Here is a 21470-nt window from a genome sequence, read left to right as displayed (position 1 = left end):
CTTTTGTCTTCACTTTGGCCAGGGAGAAGTAACCTTGAAGAAGTCGCTGTCCTGGCTTCAGTTATGTCCTATTGGCAAAGTGCTGACATGTCTCACCATGTATTATTTGTATTCATGAAAAATAGTTCTCTAAAAATGGAATTGTTGGAATTTGAATGTGATAGAGGCCTAGTTAGAGAATTTAAAGGACTCTCTCAATTTATATTGTGAGAAAGTCTAGCTTTTTTTTTTTTTTTTAAATAAGGCTACCTGTGTTCTCAGCATCATAGCTGGATATCAGCATAAAAGTTTATGTGGCCATGAAAATTCATTGAAAAATGCCCATTTTTGAAAGCAAATATCTTTCAGAGTGTTTTTGATCAATGTCCTGCTTCTAGGCCTAGCCTGAGAGCTACCCAATCAGGAAGATTATCTTTGCTACCCTGTTTCTGCCTTAGAGCATGAAGTGGTGGTTGTTTTGAGGGGATTTTAGGAGACATTGAGCTCTTTCAGATCAGCTTGGGAAGTCATAATGTGTGCAGAGTGAAGAGACTGGAACCCCTGATGTACCTTTTCTGGAAAGGGAGGGAAGAGGGAAGGGACGAGGAGGTAACACTGTACTCCTGGAAAGCCTACTGTGAGTCTGGGTCAACAATGCTAACTTTTTTCAACCTTCTTCCACATGAGAATCTAGTTAAGGTGAGGAAATCAGAAGCGTTGGCCAGATATGCATGGAGCTCTCTGGAGATGTCTGGGGACAAGCAAATGAAACCTGCATGATGACTTCTCAGGGATTTATATAAGTACACAAATAAAGATAATTAAAGGTAAAACATAAACGCTAAACAGAAGGTACTGTTGATGTTTGAAGGATGCAAAAGCTTTGGATTGCAAAGGACTTTATGGTGATGGCAGCAATGCAGGGAAACTTTTTAGGATGAACAGGACTTTGTCAAATACAATGGAAAGTATGTATGGGATGAGAGGAGAATGAGTAGAGAACCACATGAATGAAGACGTGGAACTGGGAATGTTGGTTGACATAATCTAGAAACATTGCATAATTTTGGTTTGGTTGGTGAAATACAATCATGCGTCACATAAGGATGTTTCAGTCACTGATAGACCACATATATAACAGTGGTCCCATAAGATTAGTGCCCTATAACATAGGTGTGCAGTAGGCTGTACCATCTAGGTTTGTGTAAGTACACTCTATGGGGTTGGCACAACGATGAAATCACCTAAGGATGCATTTCTCAGAATGTATCCCTGTCATTCAGCAGCACATTGACTGTATGGTGGGAAACAGAGCTGAAAGGTAGAATGGTACCATACTGGAAAGGACCTTAAATCCCAGACCTAGGAGTTTGAATTTAACTGAATTAGCAATGAGCACCCATTAGTAGTTTTACCTTCTTTTGCACCTTTCCCCCTCAGCACAATCTTATATCCCCCCCAGTTGTCCAGGATTTCAGTGATCTAGTTAGCAACATTGCAAGAGAAAAGTGTCAAGTAACTAATTTTGGAGGATGCTTGAGTGGCCTTTTTGGTATTTGCTCTGCTGGCATGCTTGTTGCTTTGCCTACATAGTAAACATTCTGGGATGCTGGTTTTGAAAACATTGAATTATTGGATACAAATTTTCCAACGTAAATAAAGGCCTCCTTTTTAACTCTCTTCTTCCAAAATGCCTTACCTTCGTGCTCTGTAAACTCCTCCAAGATCTGGAGTATGTGTTCTCTATTTTTTGAACCAGGTGGCATTATTTCTTTATGGTGAAAATCCAATGCTTTAATAACAGTCTCTTGGACAAGGATATGTCAGTAATTTCTGGCCATGGTCAGCAAACAAAAGTCATCATGACTCAGCCCTAGTTTTGGAGAAATAAAGACCTCCTTTCCCCAGTGCATCTTTGCCACTGGCACAGACATCTAGAAACCTTGGGAAAATGCTTCTTGCCTGTGTTAGCTGCCTTTTGTCGTGGTGAACTATGAGTTACTGTGATTTCCATAACACCAAATCAGAACTGTCTAATTTGAAGGGGCTTGATTTTCAAAAAAGCAATCTGTTATGAATTCCAGAAATTCACATGTGAAACGATTTCACATGTGTTAGTGGAATATTAATAGAAAGGGTTGGTGAATAGGAAATGTGAAGAGAGATGTGGTCCTCCCTAACCTGGGTTGAATTCTCAGGCTGAGATGTGGGTGTCACCCTAAGGAATCACCAATTTGGTAATTCGGGCAACTTGGGTGCCTGGGAATTTCTGAAAAGTCTATTTCAAGCTCTACTTTTAGAGTGTGAATATGGAAAGGGTCGGGGCCCTTCATTCCTTGGGACTAGTCCTTCAGTAGTTTTATTTATTTTCGAGAGACCCAAAGCACTGTACTTTACCTGCCCCAAGTCAGAGCTTTTTCTGCATCTCTAAGAGGAAAGTTGAAGGTAATGCATTTCTTTGTTCCTGAAGAAAGGTGTGGAGTGAGCTATTTTTGTTTGTTTGTTTTGTTTCTTTTTTTGCTTTTTCCCTGGAATTTGGATGAACAGCGACTGATAAGGATTTTGCACAATTAATACCCAAGAGCATAGCACAGAGCACAAGCTCAGCAAATACTCGTTCTTGAGGAAATCTAATTCCAAACTTCTCTTCACAGCAAGTGAGAAACAGATGGCGATGGTGTGCAAGGAGTCGCCAAAGGAGTATCTCCAGCCTTTCAAGGACAAACTAGAAGAGTTCTTCCAGAAAGGTAGGAGGTTGTGTCAGCTGTGCGTACATGACACTCTGAAACATCACAAATCTTTGTCTGAGGCCCACTACCCCTTGCATCCTGCTGACCACTGGCAGCCCCAGTGATTCCATGAGTCAGTCTTCTCATGACAGTTACATACTCAATGTAGAGGGATTTGTCCTGTAACTTTTATATCATCTTTCAAATCCATTTTAATATTTTGAATTCTTTAATGTTACTCCTGTTTTCGTAAACATTTTTAAGGAAGACGTGTTTTTTTTTTGGCTCTTCATGGAGCCCAAGGGGATCCTCAGTACATGTTAACTGACAAATGACGTATATGCCGTCATACGTTTCAGATTTGCAATCAGCCTGGACAGGTGGGTGGTGATTATCTTCCTGGTTTTATGCATGTAGGAACTTGGAAACTTGTGTGGTATTTTCCATTCTTTTTCAGAAAGGAAAATTGGGACTAGGTAAATGTCACACATTCAGTCACTTGGTGCTCATCAGCCCTTTGGGGTTAGTAGACGGAACTGATATGCAGGAGACCCAGTACTTTTTTAGAAATCTTACCAAGTTATGTTCCTTCCTCCGTGATTTTGGCAGGAATAGGGAACTTTGGTTGATCTCTGTTAGTGAACACGATAGTTTAATGCCTGCCGGATATTTCGTATTCTGATATCTCAAATTCAGCTTAAGATGTGAAACAAAAATAAGTGTGGGGCACAAACTTAGAGTTATAAAATAAGTAAGTCTTGGGGATGTAATGTACAGGCATGGTGACTATAGTTAATAATACTGTACTGCATATTTGAAAGTTGCTGAGAGAGTAGATCTTAAAAGTTCTCATCACAAAAAGAAAAAATTTGTAACTATGTGTGGTGATAGATGTTAACCAGATTTATGGTGATGATCATTTCACAGTATATTCATAAATCATTATGTCGTACACCTGAAACTAATATAATGTTATATGTCAGTTATATCTCAATAAAAAAAATAAGCGTGGAGTAGTTAGAAGGAGTTTTGGTCTTTGCCAGAAAATCAGAGGAAATGCATGTAGGAACCTTTGGGGACACATCAACATGCTGTTTCTGTTTGTTAACGAGGCCACAGGATACCTCACCATCAACAAAAGACCATTAAGCAGGGTGAGTCCATAAAGTATGGCCAAACCACCTCGGGAACTGGCAAAGAAATTCTCAGTCTGTGAGTCAGAGGAACTCCATTCCAGCTGCTCCCATGGTGCAGAGATCATTGCTCCCTCTCCTTGTTGAGGGCTCGTTTTTATTGAAACAGAAGTCAGAATTCTCTCTTGGCCATTGCTCACCTCATATATGTTGGAAGTAATGCCATCAGACAGAGTACCATCTTGAGAGCAAACAGTGGTAGCAACACTTAGGTGTTAGGTGACTGAAATTAGCTGGATTTTATATGTGATATGGCTTATTAAAGTAGATTCATTACTTTATGATTATGTCGTGTAGATATAACCTAAATGGCCTGAAGAAAAGCTTGAAATATTTCTCTTTGCTATGTTAGCTTCTTCTCTACTAAGTTTCTCAAGAAACTTTTATTGCATTCTGAGTGAGGGAATTGAGTTGAGGCAAACGGGGCCTCACGTCAGGGAGACAAGGGTGTGACCACAATAAGTGATTCTAAGAAAGCTCTAGATCAGTAGTTCCAAAACCTGCACAGTAGAATCACCTGAAGGGTATTTTAAAAATTTTGACACCCAGGCCAAACTCCAGACCTACCACCAGCATCTCTGGTAGTGGGATCAGGCATGAGCATTATTTTTTACTCCCCAGGTGATTCCAGTGTGCAGTCCAGGTTGAGAACCAATGTTGTCTAGCTTAGTTCACCTTTTAATGTGTATTCGAAGATATTTCTTCAGAGCCTGCTATATGTTAGGCTCTGTGATAAATTCTGGGAATGCTGAGATGAATCGTATACTCCTTGTCCCTCTCCCAAGGACTGTCTTATTGAGGAAAGATCTACAATTGAATAAAGGAGTCAGCTCTCCTTTAACCAACATAGTGAAGGGAAGATGGGAAGGACATTAGGAATAACCTCATATCATGGTTAAAAACGTCAACCAAGAGAAAGCACAAAAGGAAGTTGAAGGAAAATTGCCATTCTATAAAGAAAAAATGTAAAACTTAAATATAATATTGTAGGAATCTTAAACATCCCCAGTGTTGTGTGGTAAAAAGAGCCACTGTTGAAATAGCCCATTAACTGTTATCTTGTTACTTAACTGAGTTGGTCCAAAAAGTCTAGAATTGTATTGTCCAATATGGTGGGCACTAGCCTCATGTGGCTGTTGAGCAGTAGAAATGTGGCTGAGCCAAATTGAGATATACTTTACTCTTAACACACACACCAGATTTTGAAGACTTAGTACCAAAAAAACACATAAAAATATTTCATTTCTTATTTTTTATATTAATTAAATCATAAAATGATAATATTTTGAATAAATTGAATTAAATAAATAGACTACATTGTTAATATTGATTTCCCTGTTTCTTTTAGTTTTTATACATGGCTACTAGAAAATTTAAAATTATATATGTGGCTTGCATTATATTTCTGTTGGACAGTGCTAGTCTAATGACATGGTCCCTTGGCCTTCTCATTTCATTCCTTCACTCTCCCCTGCATGTTATTGCTCTACCTTCTCAGCTTGAATCCCAGGTTATTAGAATGCAGTTTCACAAATTAGCTTCTTCCCACTTTTGCTCAGGGTCTGGCCATTGTTTGGCTCTCAGGTGGGGGTGCTTAAATGAAGGAGGTGACAACATGCAACTTCATCAGGCTACTCCTCTATGGTTCAGGAGGCAGGGCTTTGCCAAACTGCGGTATATACAAATGGAATATCACTTGACTACTCTGGAGTTCCAGATAGCAGTCCCTTTTTTATGTAGATGTTTCACTGATTCACAGAAAATGTAGGCTTTTCTACCCACCACAAATATGTATTATCCCTCCTGGATAATCAAATTTTTACAGCAGTTGTCACAGTTTTTAGTATAGTATCTCACCTAATATGCCATTCATTGTAAGAAACACTATTATTACAAGTACCACTAAGAAAGAAAAATTGCTGCCAATTAAACCATGGCATGTCATAGATTATAAGATGTACCCCAATATCAGAGATGGTAAAATATGAAAATTCCATCCATTTTGAAATTGATTTAATATAGTACTATAATTAGACATATAGGATCAGAGAGAAGGAATGCCTAAGCACTTTCAGGTAAATGAGAGAGGACATTCAGCAAAAGAGATGTTTTGGTTCAGAGTTGAAAAAGAAATGATGATGGCAATGATAGTTCACGTTTACTGAGTGCCGCTGTGTGCCAGACACTGTGGGGAGCAGATCCTCTTTTTTTAGTCCTCATGACAACCCTCTGAAGTAAGCACTGTTATCACCCTGTTGTACAGGAGGAAATTAAGAATTAGGAGTTCTCAGTAGACAAGATATAAAGGGCAATTCCAGGCAGGGGAAAACACTGCAAATCTCAGGATGAAAGACATGACGTGTTTGGGGAATGGCAAGAGACTTGGTGTGGCCACATCACAGGGCAAATGGAAAGAACACAACACTAGAAAGGAGAGGAGTGTCACAACATGACTTGCTAAAGAATCTGAACTTTGTGTTACAGGCAACAGAGCCTGTTGACTCATATATTTGAAAAATAGTATGTATGGGAGTGACATCGTCACATTGGTTTGATTTTGTTTTGGTGTGTGCGATCATTTTGCATTTTGTCGTTAAGAAATACATTATAACTCAGAGTAATGTAAAGAAGAACTGGAATAGTAAAAGGCTAGAAGTCAGTCTACCAAGCTATTCTCTGGTAGTCCAGGCAATTGATGGTAAGAACTTGAGCGAGAGCAATCACAGCAAAAATAAGAAAGGAAGGGACGTGACTAGAAAGCTTTTAGGAGTCATAGGACTAGATAACACAATGGAAGTGCAAAAACGAAGGAGAAAATGATAACTCTCCTTTCTCTTACTTGGATAACTGGCTGGATACTGATGAGGAGCACCAAATCTGGGATGGAAAACGATAAGGTAAACTCTGGACACTTTGATTTGACATACATGAGACACACAGCTGGAGATGCTGGGCTCATAGGAGAGCTCTGGGTCGACTTGAGGTAGCAGTTTGTCATAGGAGTGAATGAGATAGCCCAAAGAAAAGGTATAGAATGAGAAGTTCCTGAAGTATCCGAGTATCTGAGCACAGGGTGTAATGTAATAACCATAAGTAAGAAAAGATGCTTCTATACTTCCATAATATTTGAGTATTTGGCCGGAAAGCCAGTTTTCTGTCAGGGGTCTTATTTATAAAGTCTTAAGCAATCACGTTCTTTACACCTGAGAAGTCACACGCATGCGTTGTGGCCAGTTGATTCATGGTTAGGCTAAATTTTACACCAGCTGCAATTCAGTTCTTCTAACAATCATGATTTTAATTTCTTTTGTAAATCATATCCTGTTGCCACCCTCAAGAGGAGGTGATGTGTTCATCCTTACTTGTTTTATCATCCTTCCCTTCTCAAAATGCCCTTCAATAGCGTTATTTGACAAAACTATGGTACTTGTTCTTAACTAATTTCATTTCCTGCACAAAATCAAAAGTAATTTAAATGGCACCACTTTTCAGAGTTGCAATCTCCACAATATCTAAGCCTTTTTCCTGACATGGTTTTTCTTTTCCACTGTAGGCTCTTATTGATTCCGTTTTACAGCTCAGTTCAGAGTAACTTGTCCTGGTATTATTTGAGCTCTTGTTTTCCCACCCTCAGATCAAACATGGCCATAATGATAGGGCCTTCAAAAAGGTGATGCTCACATTAAAAGTCCCCATAAACATGGCAGGGATCCTGTAATTGAAAGACAGCGCAGAGCAACTGATTAGATTCAAGGAATAGATCTTGTAGGTGGTCTTTTCATGCTGTTAAATTGGTCATTTGTGTTTATAGCTTTGGCAGGGAGGGCTGGAACCTAAACTGGTGCTAACACCAGCCCTCTCCCACACTTGGCCTTATCTCCTTCTCCATTAATTTCACCTGGCATCCAGGAATGGTACCAACTCAAAATGACTCTGAATGAGCCGTGCTAGTAGTCCTAGTTTATGAAAATATCCTCCAAGATTCTTTGACTGGCTGAGATTAGAGGTATTCTTAACATCAAGAACCTGTTTTCTAGAAAAAACTAAATAGATAAATTTGCAAAGCTTACAAAGATAAAAATGAAAAACAGTAACTCTGATTTCCCATATTGAATGTGAAAAGAATTATCTAAATAACTGAATACTCCATAATAGCTGGGACTGTCTGTCTGTCCTATTCATTTTCTCGTCCCAGCACAATATCGATTTAACCTGGCCCATGATAGGCGTTAACAATTATTTGTTGAATTAATGAATAAACAGCTTGAGTCTTCTAAAGTGCCTGGAGGCTTTTTTTTCCTTCCTCTTTGAGTTTCCGTTTAAATCCTTTCAGAATTGGCAAATCATGCCAGAATCTGGTAAGATGCAGTTTTGGTCTATAATACATGTCTGTGGTCAAGTCTCCTGGATATCAAAACATCTTGGGGGCCAGCCTGGTGGCACAGTGGTTAAGTGCACATGATCTACTTTGGTGGCCTGGGGTTCACCAGTTCAGATCCCGCGTGCTGACATGGCACCGCTTGGCCAAAGCCATGCTGTGGTAGGCATCCCACATAGAAAATAGAAGAAGGTGGGCATGGATGTTAGCTCAGGACCAGTCTTCCTCAGCAAAAAGAGGAAGATTGGCAGTAGTTAGCTCAGGGCTAATCTTCCTCAAAAAAAAAAAAACAACTATAGACCAATCTCACAATAGTTTTGCAATTCTAAGTAAAATGGCACATTTCATTACCAAATGAAGTTTATCCCCAGAATGTAAAGATGATATGATATTGAGAAGTCTGTTAATATAATTCATCACTGTTAAGAGCACTAACAAGAAAATTCATATGGTTATCTCTTTAGATGCAGAAAAAGGCACTTGACAAAATTCAATCTCCATTCTTCATTTAAAAGCTCAATAAAACGTTAAGTAACATGTACTTCCTTACTATAATAAAAATAAATCTGTCACAGCCCCAGATTTGCAACTCATATCATAGACAAAAGATTAATCTACCTACTACATAGGAGCTTCTCTACACATTGTTGAGAAAATAACCAACATACTGTAGAAAGAAAGGCAGATAATTAGAACAATGACAGAAACTGCTCTTTAAACATATGAAAAGATGCCACTCTCAAAATGGGAGAAATGCAAAATAAATTACATTGAAATTTCATTTTTCATCTCCAACATTGGCAAAATTACAGAAGTTTGACAGCAGACTTTTGGCAATGGAGTAGGGTAAACTTTATTCTTCTGCATTGCTTGTGAAAGTGTAAATTGTTACAATCAATTTAGCAGTATCTATTAAAGTTACAAATGCATATGCCTTTTGACTTGGCAGTTCTATTTCTACTTGCATACCCTCAGATATACTCACACACACAAAGTGATTTATGTGCCATGTTACTGATTACAACATTGTAACAGCGAAAGATTGGGAACAACCTAAGTGACCATCAGTAATGGAATTGTCAAATTATGGCGGGTACTTCTATAGGGTAGAATACAAAGCATCTGTTTAAAAAAAAAAAAAGAGAGAATGAGGAAAGTCTTTATGTATTGATATGGAACAATCTCTAAGATATATTTTGAGTAGAAAAAAGCAAAAGTCAGAAGAGGAGATATATTACTATTTAAATAAAGAAGAAGGGAAAAATGGGTACTACTTAGCAAAAATCTCTGAGGACAAATAAGAAGCTAATCTGGGACTGATATTCAGCTGCCCTTCACCATAACAGCCATGCGATCGTCTGTTCTGTTTAGTTGGTACCCAGGCAATTGTTAAATATTTAGAATATCACCCCTGAAAATAACCAAAAGGTTCATTGCTGTAGTGGATAAAAAATGGATGAATGGGTTTCAGAGGTAGTATGCAGACTTTTCATAAATCTTAGCGTTTTAACCAATATGTACTTCTTCCAAAAGAAATTAAATAATTTTTTTAAGCAACTATCTACAATAGTTTGCACTTAAATTTTTTCTTTCAAGACTGCGTCCTCTTTCAGGGCTTTCCTTAGCCTGCTGAACCTAGCCCTTCGTGTTCAGTTTCCAAGGAATTGGAAATTAACTGCTCTCACTCGCAGCCCGTTTCCCTCCTTTGGGGGCTGGACTGAACAACTTAGAAGGAATTTGAGGGCCTCTTGTATTTTTCTTCTCTCGTGAATGGAAAGCCACATTTACGCGCTAGTACCTTGCTTTCTTTCCTTATGATCCACTTCTCAACACCCCTCCACACAGCTCAGGCAATGGAGTCCACCCAAGTCCCTCAAGTTCTTTCTCCTGGACTGAGATTGCCTTCACTCATTTTGCTCATGGTTCTGTCACTCTCTTGTGATGGCTGTAACTGAATTGTCTGTGAAGAGGCCTATCTGCTCTAATATGTAAGGTGATTCACATTTTCCTCTTCTTTTGTTCCCTCTTACCGTAATTCTGTTTCGCACTTCATTTGAGTCCTCTTACCTCTCCATTGCCTAGATGTCTTAGGGATGTTGATGGACTCTTTACTGAACATAGAACAAGAATATCTCAAATTACGCTGATAGGAGCCGTTTTCTAAACCTAACCACAGAGTGAGACCAATTTATCCATCACTTAAATCTTCAGACCATTATCAGGATCTGACCTTTCCTATGGGTATTTGCATTATAAGCCTTAACTCTAATTTTTGAAAGAAAGGCTTTATCTCCTGGTTTTAAGCAATGTCTCAGAACTACGTACAAGTGAAAGAGAGATGGAGGTGGTTGGGTTTGGAAGGAAATGTTGGGTAACTATTATTAACTCGTACTAGATCTTCTCTAGAACAGCAGATATTTAGACACACACTCCTGCACACAGCAACAGCTCCAAGCTTATGAGATCAGGATGCTTTAGCGGAACAGGGACTGTACCTTAAATTTAGCTTTACAATTTTGAGTAGGGCTTTCAACCATGTAAGTATGAAGGTATTACTAGGGACCACCTCATGATGGTACTATTGGTACTGATGGAATCCCTTCATTTTCCTTTCATCGAGTCAGAATCCAAGACTTTGAGATTCTGGAGCTGCAATTAAAGTAACCCCCTTCTGATGAGTAGACATATCCCCAAGTAGAAGTAGGTTATTGACCTAAATAAGGATGTAAACTGAGGCAAGCTTGAATTACCGGAAATTGAGTTAATTTGGGAATAGCAGAGGAATTGCACTTTGGGAAATGCATGCTGTAGCAAGCTACAGGCTTTGAGGCTTCGGGGTGAGCTGTGTTTATGGGCAAGGAGTGCAGTAAGTTCGTTGGCTTAAGGATGGAGAGAGATTCTTGGCAGATGTTCATTGGTTAGGAGATAAGTCTTGGTCTTCTGTAAATCAGGCATTTATGGGAAATCAGTCTCGCAGTTCTTATTCCATTCTTCTGAGGGCACATGCATGAGATTCTCCATTTCATATCCTCTGGTTCCATTTTAGATTGAAATCCTTTCACAAGGGGGTGAAGCCAAGTGAGCCAGGCTCTTTCTTTCTGTGTATAGACCTTCTTGTCTACTTATGAATTCTCTTTCCATATTTCATTGGCTTGTTTTGGAAAAACGAGAAGTAGCCTAAGTTGTGTTTCCCAGAAAAAGGGTTTTAGAAACTTCTGAAGTTTTATTCATGATACTGAGCCATAATCACACTACTCAATCCTCCTATCATGACTGCATGTGTACTTTTTGGTTAAAAAGGGGTTTTTTTTTTTTAGTGTTTTCTAAGTGTTCTGAACATAGCAGAAAGAGCTCCGTGCTTGAAGTTGGAAGACCTAAATTTGAACCCCAGCTTCACTGCTTCGCTTGTCTCATAACTTTGGGGAGGTTTTAAAATTTCTCTGAGCCTTTTTTTTCCTTGTCTGTAAAATGGAAAGAGTAATATCTACTGTACATTGCCATTGTGAAGATTCAGTGAGAGAAGATACACGTGCAAACACCACATAAACTACAAAGCATTCATAAATACAATGTGTGATTTTTAGAATGTAATTATTATCCTACCACCAACCTCCGTGAGAATCACCAATGGACTGAAAATTTCCCCGAGTTTTCTGTCCAGATGGAGAGTTGGGAGGATGCTCCTTGACTTCAACAGCTCAAGCGCAGTGCTTCGTTTAATCTTTGCAGCAATCCCTTTGAGGCCCATTTTGTTATTCTTAACTTTCCAGATAAGGAAACTGAGTCTGAGGATTTCAGTAACTTACTCAAGATCAGTGTGATCTCAGCCCCAATGTTGGTACTGTGCCATCTTAATAACTTGGAAAATCACTTATTTTCTCTGTGTCCCAAGACCTTTGTGGGTAACTAGAAATAAGCATTTTCTCTCACCATCTAAACAAGAAAAACGTGAGAATAGCAGCCTTGCCTGCCGTGGCTTAACCTCAGGGACTCCATTCCTGGAGTCCTAATAAAGCCCCCTGTTTCTGCCTTCCCCAACAGTAACAACTAGAAGTTTCATTTGTACTTTGGAAAGAATTGCGGTGACAAGTAGTTAAGTATTTTATGGAATCAGTATTGAGCTCTGCATTCTTGCATAATAGTTGTTTTCGTGATAAATTGCTTCATGTAATTGTTGGCTCAGCCACCACTTCCTCTTTGGATTCTTGACAACTATCAGCGAGGTTTTAATCAGTGATTGATTACAGTTGCTATCACATGACTTCTCTTTGAATTGCTCAGTTATTGTCTTCTTCATACTGGAAGAGCTTAACACACATACTGCCTTCTGGGAGTTATTTTGCAGAATACACGTTATACAATACGTGGTTTTGCAGATAATGTACGGCTCTGGAAAGATCTCTTCATTCTTTCCAATAATACAGGTCTGCTGCTTCTGCTGAGTTCACTTTGCTGTAGAAAAATTGTGACAGCACTAGCAGGAGCCCAGGACTGAATGAAATAATGAGTGTGGGGCATCTAGCACAGAGCCTGGCACTATATATGTCAGCAGCTGCTGTTACTATAACATTATCAGTCATTTTATCACAATCTTATCAGAGGGTGGTGCTCAGGAAGTCCGTCACAGAAGCTTTACTTTCCCAATTGTGTGAACAGCTGCAGTTCCGAATTCAAATGGCAGATAATAAATAATTACAGTGAATGGTCTTAAACACTAAAAGGAAAGTCATGTTCATCTTGTTCGTCTTCTCTAAAAGTAAGCCAAGGGCAATGACTGAGACCTGAAACTTCTTTTTTGTTATAATTTGTAGATCATCATGTGTGTAATTAGAGTAAAAATCACGTAAGTAGTTAGCGTAAGCTAAAAGGTACCAAATATGCGTGGAGTTTCTCTTCCCTACAGGATTATATATATATATATTTTTTTAAGATTGGCCCTGAGCTAACATCTGTTGCCAGTTTTTTTTCTTCTCCTCCCCAAAGCCCCACAGTACATAGCTGTATATTCTAGTTGTAGTTCCTTCTGGTTCCACCATGTGGGACGCCACCTCAGCACGTCTTGATGAGCAGTGCTAGGTCTGCGCCCAGGATCCAAACCGGTAAAACCCTGGGCTGCTAAAGAGGAGCGTGCGAACTTAACTCCTTGGCCATGGGGCTGGTCCCAGGATTATATTCTTTCACCACTAAAATATTTTATTTTAAAGTGTAATTGTAATTTCTATAGTTATATCTTAATGATAGAGCATATTTGCATAATTCCATTAAAAATGGCGTGCCTTGGGGCCGACCTGGTGGCGCAGCAGTTAAGTTCACATGTTCTGCTTCTCTGTGGCCCGGGGTTCCCCGGTTCAGATCCCCAGTGCAGACATGGCACCGCTTGGCAAAAGCCATGCTGTGGTAGGCGTCTCACTTATAAAATAGAGGAAGATGGGCATGGACGTTAGCTCAAGGCCAGTCTTCCTCAGCAAAAAGAGGAAGATTGGCAGTAGTTAGCTCAGGGCTAATCTTCCTCAAAAAAAAAAAAAAAAGGGTATGCCTTGTAGAGCTCACCATGGCTACCCAAATCAACAATATTACTACCACCTAGTGGCTGCTAAGTTGAACTGCAAACACAGGATCCTTGGGATCCACAAAGATTCCGAGTGCCTTGTCTCAGTGGCTAAAAGTGATTGAAAATGACAGTAAGCATCACTAGAGTAAACAACTTTAACTATCCTTGCTAACTGTTAATTACCAGAACATTCAAACTCTGCCTTCTAGCAGATGATGAGAGAATGATGAGACTTTGAAAGGTTGCAAGCTGCGGCTGGAATGTGATCATTTAATTCCTAATCCTTTTATTAATCTCTTGAATTGAGAAGAATTCTCTATGTTTTTTTATTAATTAAGTTTTGATTGATTTCTACTATTTTTCTTTGGAAAGTTAAAAGTGTATATTTGAGTGAATCATAACTGTTTTCAACAGAGATGAACAATAGTTTTTTCACTATAGGAAATATGCAGTGTCAGTTCATGTCTTTTCATAAATTGAGCAAGATCTCAGTGCTTAGCTTCTTGAAGCACTGGTCCTTGATAGCACATCCCCACCTCACCTCAGAGTCTGGCACCAGGACTTCTGTTATTTACCGCTTCCCCTCTCCTCCTAGTGTCTACCAACTTGTTGACATTCACATTATTTACTGAAATGAACAAACCATCTGCCTATTGAGCTCATTGCACCATCCCTCCCTTGCTGAAATAAATGAAATCTGGAGTAATTGTAATAATTCTCGGGGAGTGTAATGTATTCAAGTATAGGTAATGCAAAAATCCACTAAAAAGTCTATTTGAAGTGGCTGTTGTTCCCAGGAGGGCACTGTTCTTCCCTTAATATCTTCCTTTTGGTTTCCTGATTCTAGGATTAAGCCTAATTGCTAACATAATATATGTGCGTGATCATCTGCCTTCTGAAACTTAAGCTTCCTCTGGCATTGGTTCCCAGTTTGTAGTCATAGCTGTGGCATTAATTCTAATTGGTCTGATCTTCATGTGGTGAAATAGGTTCCAACATGTTGACAGCAATTAATGGAGCTGGGATAGTCCTGGATAAGATTCAATGGATGGGTTTTGCATCTTTTTCAAATTGTTTTCTTATTGTTTCTGTTGTAGTCTCCTGGGAGACTGTAGTGAAAAGAGGGCTGCCTTTAGAATTACACAAACCTGAGTTCAGATCCCTTCCCTAACTGTCTGACCTTGGGAAACTTACTTCAACCAAACAAGGCTGAGTTCTCTCACCTCAAAGATAGAAGTAGTAACCCCAGTCCATGAGGTTATTGGGATAATCAAATCAGCGGCCATATGTCAGCCACCTAGTACTGTATCTGACATAATCATATGCATAAATATTTGTTCTTGGTCTTCCTTTTCCTCTCCTTTTACGCTCCCTTGTACTTTGCTATGACTTACATTTCTTAGGCAAAGTTAGATTTAGTTTCATTTAAGATACTTTATTGACCATCGGTCCTTCTTTTGCCATATAGCACAGATATAGCTGTTCAAACTGTTCATTATATATTAAGGTTTTACTTTGTTTTAGACATTGTGCTACTTGTGATTGATACAACGATGAGCAAAATGAACACGATCTTTGCCTATTGGAATTTATGTTTGCCAGTGGAGATGATACCCTGTTGGCATTAGGAAGCCATAGGATATGTTCTGGTTGTCTGTTGCTGCATAACCAACCACCTCAAAACTTATCAGCTTAAAATAAGAAGTTTTTACTGTCTCTCAAAGTTCTGTGGCTTCTCTAGACTCAGCTGGGTGTTTCTTGCTCTGAGTTTCCCGTGAGGTTGGAGTCAGAAGGTAGCTGGATTTAGAATCATCCGATGACTTCTTCGTATACATGTCTGGATCCTGGGCTGGAATGGATGACACAGATGGGGGTTGGCTAGACATCTCCAGGTCTACATGTCTTGGGCTTCCTCACTGCACGGGAGGTGGTCTTGGGGTAGTGACTTCTTACATACTGGCCAGCTCTTTCCAGAGCAAATGTTCCAAGAAAAAGGAGGCAGAAACTGCCAATCCTCTTAAAGGCTAGGGATAAGACATTGTGTCACTTTGAGTCAAGGAAGTCACAAGCCAGCCCAGTTTCATGGAGCGATAGACTCCACCTCTTAGTGGCGAACAGTGCGTATGTTCAGGGAAGGAAAGAATTGATGGCAGCCATCCTGGAGGCAAGCTACTTCTGTGTTGTGGTGATTGTTTCTCAATTTCATGTCCCTTGATATCTAGACTCTTAACTAGTAGCCTCTGGCTTTTCCCTGACTCAGTTCTTCAAGATTTGCAAAGCTGACCTTTAGTACTTGCCTAGGAAAAGGGCTCAATTGTTGTCTTTTAAAGTCAGATAAAGAGCAAAATATAAATGTGTTTGCCCTGGTCCTCGTAACTTCTTTAGGACAAAGGGTGTTTCCAGGGGATGAAATTTTATCATTCTGCTCAATCTCCCTCTAAAGAAAACTCCTTATTTCTCTGTTACTACGTGGGAAGAAATAAACAGCCTCATAAACAGCAGCCTCACAAACCCCGCTTACCGAGTGACTTACATGTTAAACACCTATTTTAGCACATGAAACCATCCCCATCAGCCAAGGCGTACTTCCCAGGACTCAACGTAAAGTCCCATTTGCGGCAGTTTCTACTCTGCTTCTTTTGAGCTGCTCTCCTTGGAGTTGGAGCTCCAACAAAGCAGGTCCGTGAGAATTCAACCCTTTGTGCGCCTGATGTAAGGAAGACTTTTCCCCTCTTCTTTTCCCAGGGACAAATGGCCTTTAACCTACGCTCCTAGCCCTATCCTACAACCTTATAAGCTTCTTATTTTAAATATGGTTCAGTGCATTTAGAAACACACACAAAAGTTAAGTTTCCTAGCACAGGCATGAGAAAGAAGAGAACGTTTAAGCTGCCACAATCTTGTTGTCAGTATAAATGCTGCTCGATTTAAGGTCTGGCTTTAACAATTTTTATACCTTTCAAAGGAATAAATTATCAGAAAATTGACAAAATTGGGAACTGGGGTGTTTTCTTTGCTGTACTCTTGCCATCAGTAAAACTGTATCTCTAAAGCCCAGTGAGAAGCTCTGCATGCCTTTCTGGTGGGTCGTGATGTGCTGTCTGGTCCCTCGAAGGCTAGGTTAGTGATGCTTGCTCTGACAGAGCTGAGGATCGAGCGGTGCTCCACTGCCAGGAAAGCATTTGCTGGTGTATTTTAATCTAACATGAATCCATTGAGTTGAGTTTTTTCCCAAGAGGATAAAGAACGTTTTAAAGATAGATTTATGAAGACTCTTCTTAGCTATGGCAGGGAATTGTGGTCACGTGGGATCAGGATGTGTCCTTTGTGTTTATGTGAGTTCTTCTGTGCTTGTCAGGGTTGTCATAGTTGACAGTCTTAACTCTGAGCCCGTGAATAACAGATAAAATAGATCTGACCAGTTGCAGTAGGCATAGGGATGCTTAAAAATGCTGTCCGGGGGCGGCCCAGTGGCATAGTGGTTAAGTTTGCGTGCTGCGCGTTAGCAGCCCAGGGTTCAACCATTCAGATCCTGGGTGCAGACCTACCCACTGCTCATCAAGCCATGCTATAGTAGCATCCCATGTAGAACTAGAAAGACTTAGGACTAGGATATACAACTATGCACTGGGGCTTTGGAGAGAAGAAAAAAAAGTGTAAGATTGGCAACAGATGTTAGCTCAGGGCCAGTCTTCCTCTCCAAAAAAAAAAAAAAAAACAGCCTTCTTTAAAAAAAATGCTTTCTGATTGCGATGGAGACAAAGGAGGGACTTTTGGAATGTGTAGATTTAAAAGCTGCTTCTAAATCACATTGAAAATAATAATTTTTCAATTGCTAGTTCATCTACCAATTTTCTGTTCCTGAAAATATAGATAAGAAACTACAACCTAGAATTTGTATTAAAGTTCATGAGTCTTGATTACATGTTCCAGGTAGATTGATTTGAAACACCACCTAATTTAAAATAAGGACATTATTCCCTTGGATTTATGTAACAACTTCTCCAGGGACACACTGCATGTACTCTGAGATTAAAATACCATATATACGTGTGTGTCCATATATATATTTCTCAAAAATATTAAATGGACAACATCCAAGAAGCATCTGAGAAGGAACAAGCTAGAAAAGTAGCCTAGATTGTTTCCCACAAACTATAATAATCCCAACTCAACCAAGATCAATAAGATGTCAGGAAAAAGGAAAAAAAAAACCCCAAGCAAAGATATCTAAAGTAATAGCCAAAGGGATAAAGAAAACCACTGGCTGGATAAACTGTGATAATTGGTGGTGGTTTGTTTGTTTTTAAATTTTGTTCCTATGTGTAAGTGCCTCTTTGAGCAACAGTTTCTGTGTAATACAAACCTTTTGTACTTGGTGACACTCCTGTGTATGCGTCTTCCAAAGACGGGGGAGGGTGGAGTGAGGAGTCATCTGTTCTTTAAACAATTATTTCTCTCGCTGGACTTAACCACTTGTGTGCATTCTCTTTCTAGTCCTCTGGTTGTCCAGGAATGCAGTCCACTACTAGCTCTGTATGGATGGGACATGCGAACCTACTGACACAACTTCCTCTTCTGTCTGTACTGTTCGAGTACATTCCACCTCCCTTTTGGGTGGCTTTCTTAGTCATCCCAAAGATTGTTCTGCCCTGAGGCCTGCCTCTCCCCCAGCAGCCATCTTTGCCGTGGTGCTCAGTGAAATAACCAAGCCTCCAGGGTCCCCATAACTTGCCTGCATGTGGAATCCCACATGATCTGAAACGCCTTACACAGCTACTGCACTTTGGAAGCAAAATGGTTTTAGTCATTTGCACGCAGTTATCTGCAGAAATTAGAGGCTGCAACCATGCTATTAACTCCTTGGTATTTTTAAGGTGCGAACACCAAATGCTCCCTCTCTTCTAGTAGTGATCTGGGAAAAATAGAGCCACCCCCAGCTAGATCTTCAAACAGTACCCTGGCTCCTCCTGAGAATATGATAATCCTGAAGATGACCTAGTCCTCAGCCTTCTCCAGAAAAGAGACATCTCTTCGTCATCTAGCTTTTCTCTGCCCTTCCACTGCCACAGCTACTCCAGTAGTAGAGTCTCAGCCACACAGATGCTGACTAAGGGCTGGGACACAGCAGTGACAAGCAGAAAGCTGAGATGAGTGAGTGGTGCATGTGCTGGGACTGCTGAGTTTTGCCCACGGAACTCAGGCTGTCACTCACCCTAGTCGTCTTTGGATTCCAAAGCTGTGGTCCATCAGTCCCTTCTCTGGTTTGTTCAACATTAGTTTATTAAGTTTTTAACATGTGGTGCTCTAAATGCTCAGAGGGCAAAATCTAAAATTTGTTTGGTTGACTTACCAACGTAGGTCTCCCTCCCTTTAAGAATATGATCTTCAGTGTACCTATAGTAAGTTCTGGATAATGAGAAGCAGTATTTTTTGTTGTTGTTACTTCGCGCTTCATGGCCATATTTACGGCACATTAGAAGAATACCTCGGGCTGGGCAGTAGGGAGAGAGATTTTTTTTTTAAGCCCATTTTGGTTTTGAGGAGAAATCGGTTCTCAAAGGAATCCTCTCCGTCCTGTTTCCAGGACTCTGATAGGCACCAGGCGTTATCGATTCCCACAGTCAGCAGAAGGCGTGGCTGAGAAGTTTGAGTCTCTTGTCTCAAGAAACCAACCTTCTGATGTAGGCAAAGAAAGAACACATCGACTGTGCTGAGAGCTGCTAATCGTCACTAACAAACATAGGCACTTTCTGGCTAATCGCTCTTCACATGTAAAGTGTCCTGCTGTGGAATCTGGGGGCTTCCAGTCCTTGTCCACAAGTAGCTCACAGTCAGGGAGACAAGGAGGACACTGAAATGGTGAGCAGCTGTACAGCGTAGCAAACGCTGAGTGTGAAGCGAAGTCTGAAAGGGCCGAGAAGTTCCTTTGAACAGAATTGTCATCGCTGCTAAAGCCTTGGAAGTTACCTTGGGGTTGGCACTCCGTGGTTGATTCTTGTACCTAAATATCTCAACATTTGCTGACCTCAGGCAGTGGGGATGTGGGTGGATTGAATGCAGAAAGTGGTGGACCTGACGCCACTGAGGAAAAGCCAGCTGCTCCAGCCAGTCTTTGCTCAGCTCGCTGGTCCCTGGCTTTGATCTGGAGTCGTGTTCCCATGAGAGTTCTGCCTGCTCCTCCTCAGTCACATATGACAGGCTTCCCCTAGTTTGGTCCAATTTCAAGGGAAATGAGCTGTTTGTCCAGTCACCATCTCCGGGCTATGTAAACAAGCAGATGGGCAATTAGTGGCTCTATCAGGCCCTTGGCCCGCCACTCTGCTTGCACAAATGGAGAATCATCACTCATCTTTTGGACTGTAGTCGTGAGGGCATGAGATAATGGGGACAGCTCGACTTTCGAGATTTCTTCATGCTGTTTAGATTTCAGTCTTCGTGTCAAAATCCTATTGTTCAAGCATTTTTGGCAACAGCAACCACTGCCGCTCAGCTCATTTGGGGAAAAAAAAATAATTTAGGTTCTGTTGCCTTGATTTTTTTCTCATTAAACCATTTTTTAATGAGCAGGAAATAGGACCAAGACATAGAGATCTGTAGGTAATATCTTTCCTTAATTAGCCAAATGCTGACAAGAGAGGTCACCCAGTTGAAAGCGATTTTTTCCTTGCCCCTTGAAGCGGCCATGTGTGTTATGCACACAGACTGGGGGCCAGCAACGGGCTGGAGCCTCCTGGACTGCTGGCCGCCCATGGCCTTGTCAAGCGTGCCGTCAGGTCACTTGTAACCCCAGGGCTGCTGTCGTTAGTGTTTGCTTGAGCATTTTACCCTGGCCAGTGTGTTTCTTCTTAGATTCAAAATGCCCAGAGGCTTTGGGGAGGCCTCCCCTCAGTTTAACATTTGTCTTTTCCTGAGGTACACAGAAATTAGACACCGGTCCCTCAGTGCCCAGGCTATTCTCAGCAAAGCCAATGGCATTGTATTTCCTCTGTTCTTTCTCCAGACATTGGCATCACCTCCTCAGGTTTTTTTCTTTCTCTCCTTCTGCTTTTAATTTTCTTTTCCCTCTTACCTCAGTTTTCTCTGCCTGCCTTCATAGCTTTGTGTTTTCTCTCCACCTCCCCCCTTATGTTTTTGGTTTCTTGTACCATGCTCTTCAGATTCCTTCTTATTCAGGAATCACTGTCTTTGCCCAGCATCCTCCCCATCACTCTGGTCCTTTTTTCTTTTTTCTCAGCACTTTTGCATTTGTTCTTTTCCCAACCCTTCACCTCCACCTCCTAGAACCTTTGAAGTTCTTCAGATGATGAGTGTCTCTGGGTCGTGCCGTGTAGAAAAGCAAGAGCACTCGGTGATCCTATCAGCATGACAGCTGTGGAAGTGGTCATCTTTTCCCCATTTTGCCATAGGACAGGCATCTGTTGACGGGCAAAGAAGCCACAGCGAGCACATCCTGTTCTCAGTGATGGGTCACAACTATTCTCTTCAGTCATTCATTCAGCATTTATAGGCTATCTACTGTGTGTGAGGCCCTAGGACAAGATGATGAATCAGATGTGAATTCCAGCCTCAAGGGCCATATATCTCTGATGCAGAATCTCACGCCAGCTTTCAGCAACATTTAATAGAGTTGATCAACC

At 40.6% G+C, this 21470-nt stretch overlaps 1 protein-coding gene across 4 annotated transcripts in view; it reads left to right on the top strand.

The window, feature by feature from the left end:
- FMN1 (formin 1) overlaps window positions 1-21470 on the top strand; it is a 340681-nt gene that overhangs the window by 256122 nt on the left and 63089 nt on the right. For all 4 annotated transcript variants that reach the window (XM_070503784.1, XM_070503796.1, XM_070503780.1 and 1 more), the window contains one exon: window positions 2634-2726. In XM_070503784.1, coding sequence (XP_070359885.1) covers window positions 2634-2726 — 93 coding nt within the window. The remainder of the gene's footprint in view (window positions 1-2633; window positions 2727-21470) is intronic.

Source organism: Equus asinus, chromosome 2, assembly GCF_041296235.1.
Source record: "Equus asinus isolate D_3611 breed Donkey chromosome 2, EquAss-T2T_v2, whole genome shotgun sequence".
NCBI lineage: Eukaryota > Metazoa > Chordata > Mammalia > Perissodactyla > Equidae > Equus > Equus asinus.
This window is presented reverse-complemented; position numbering and strand designations above follow the sequence as displayed.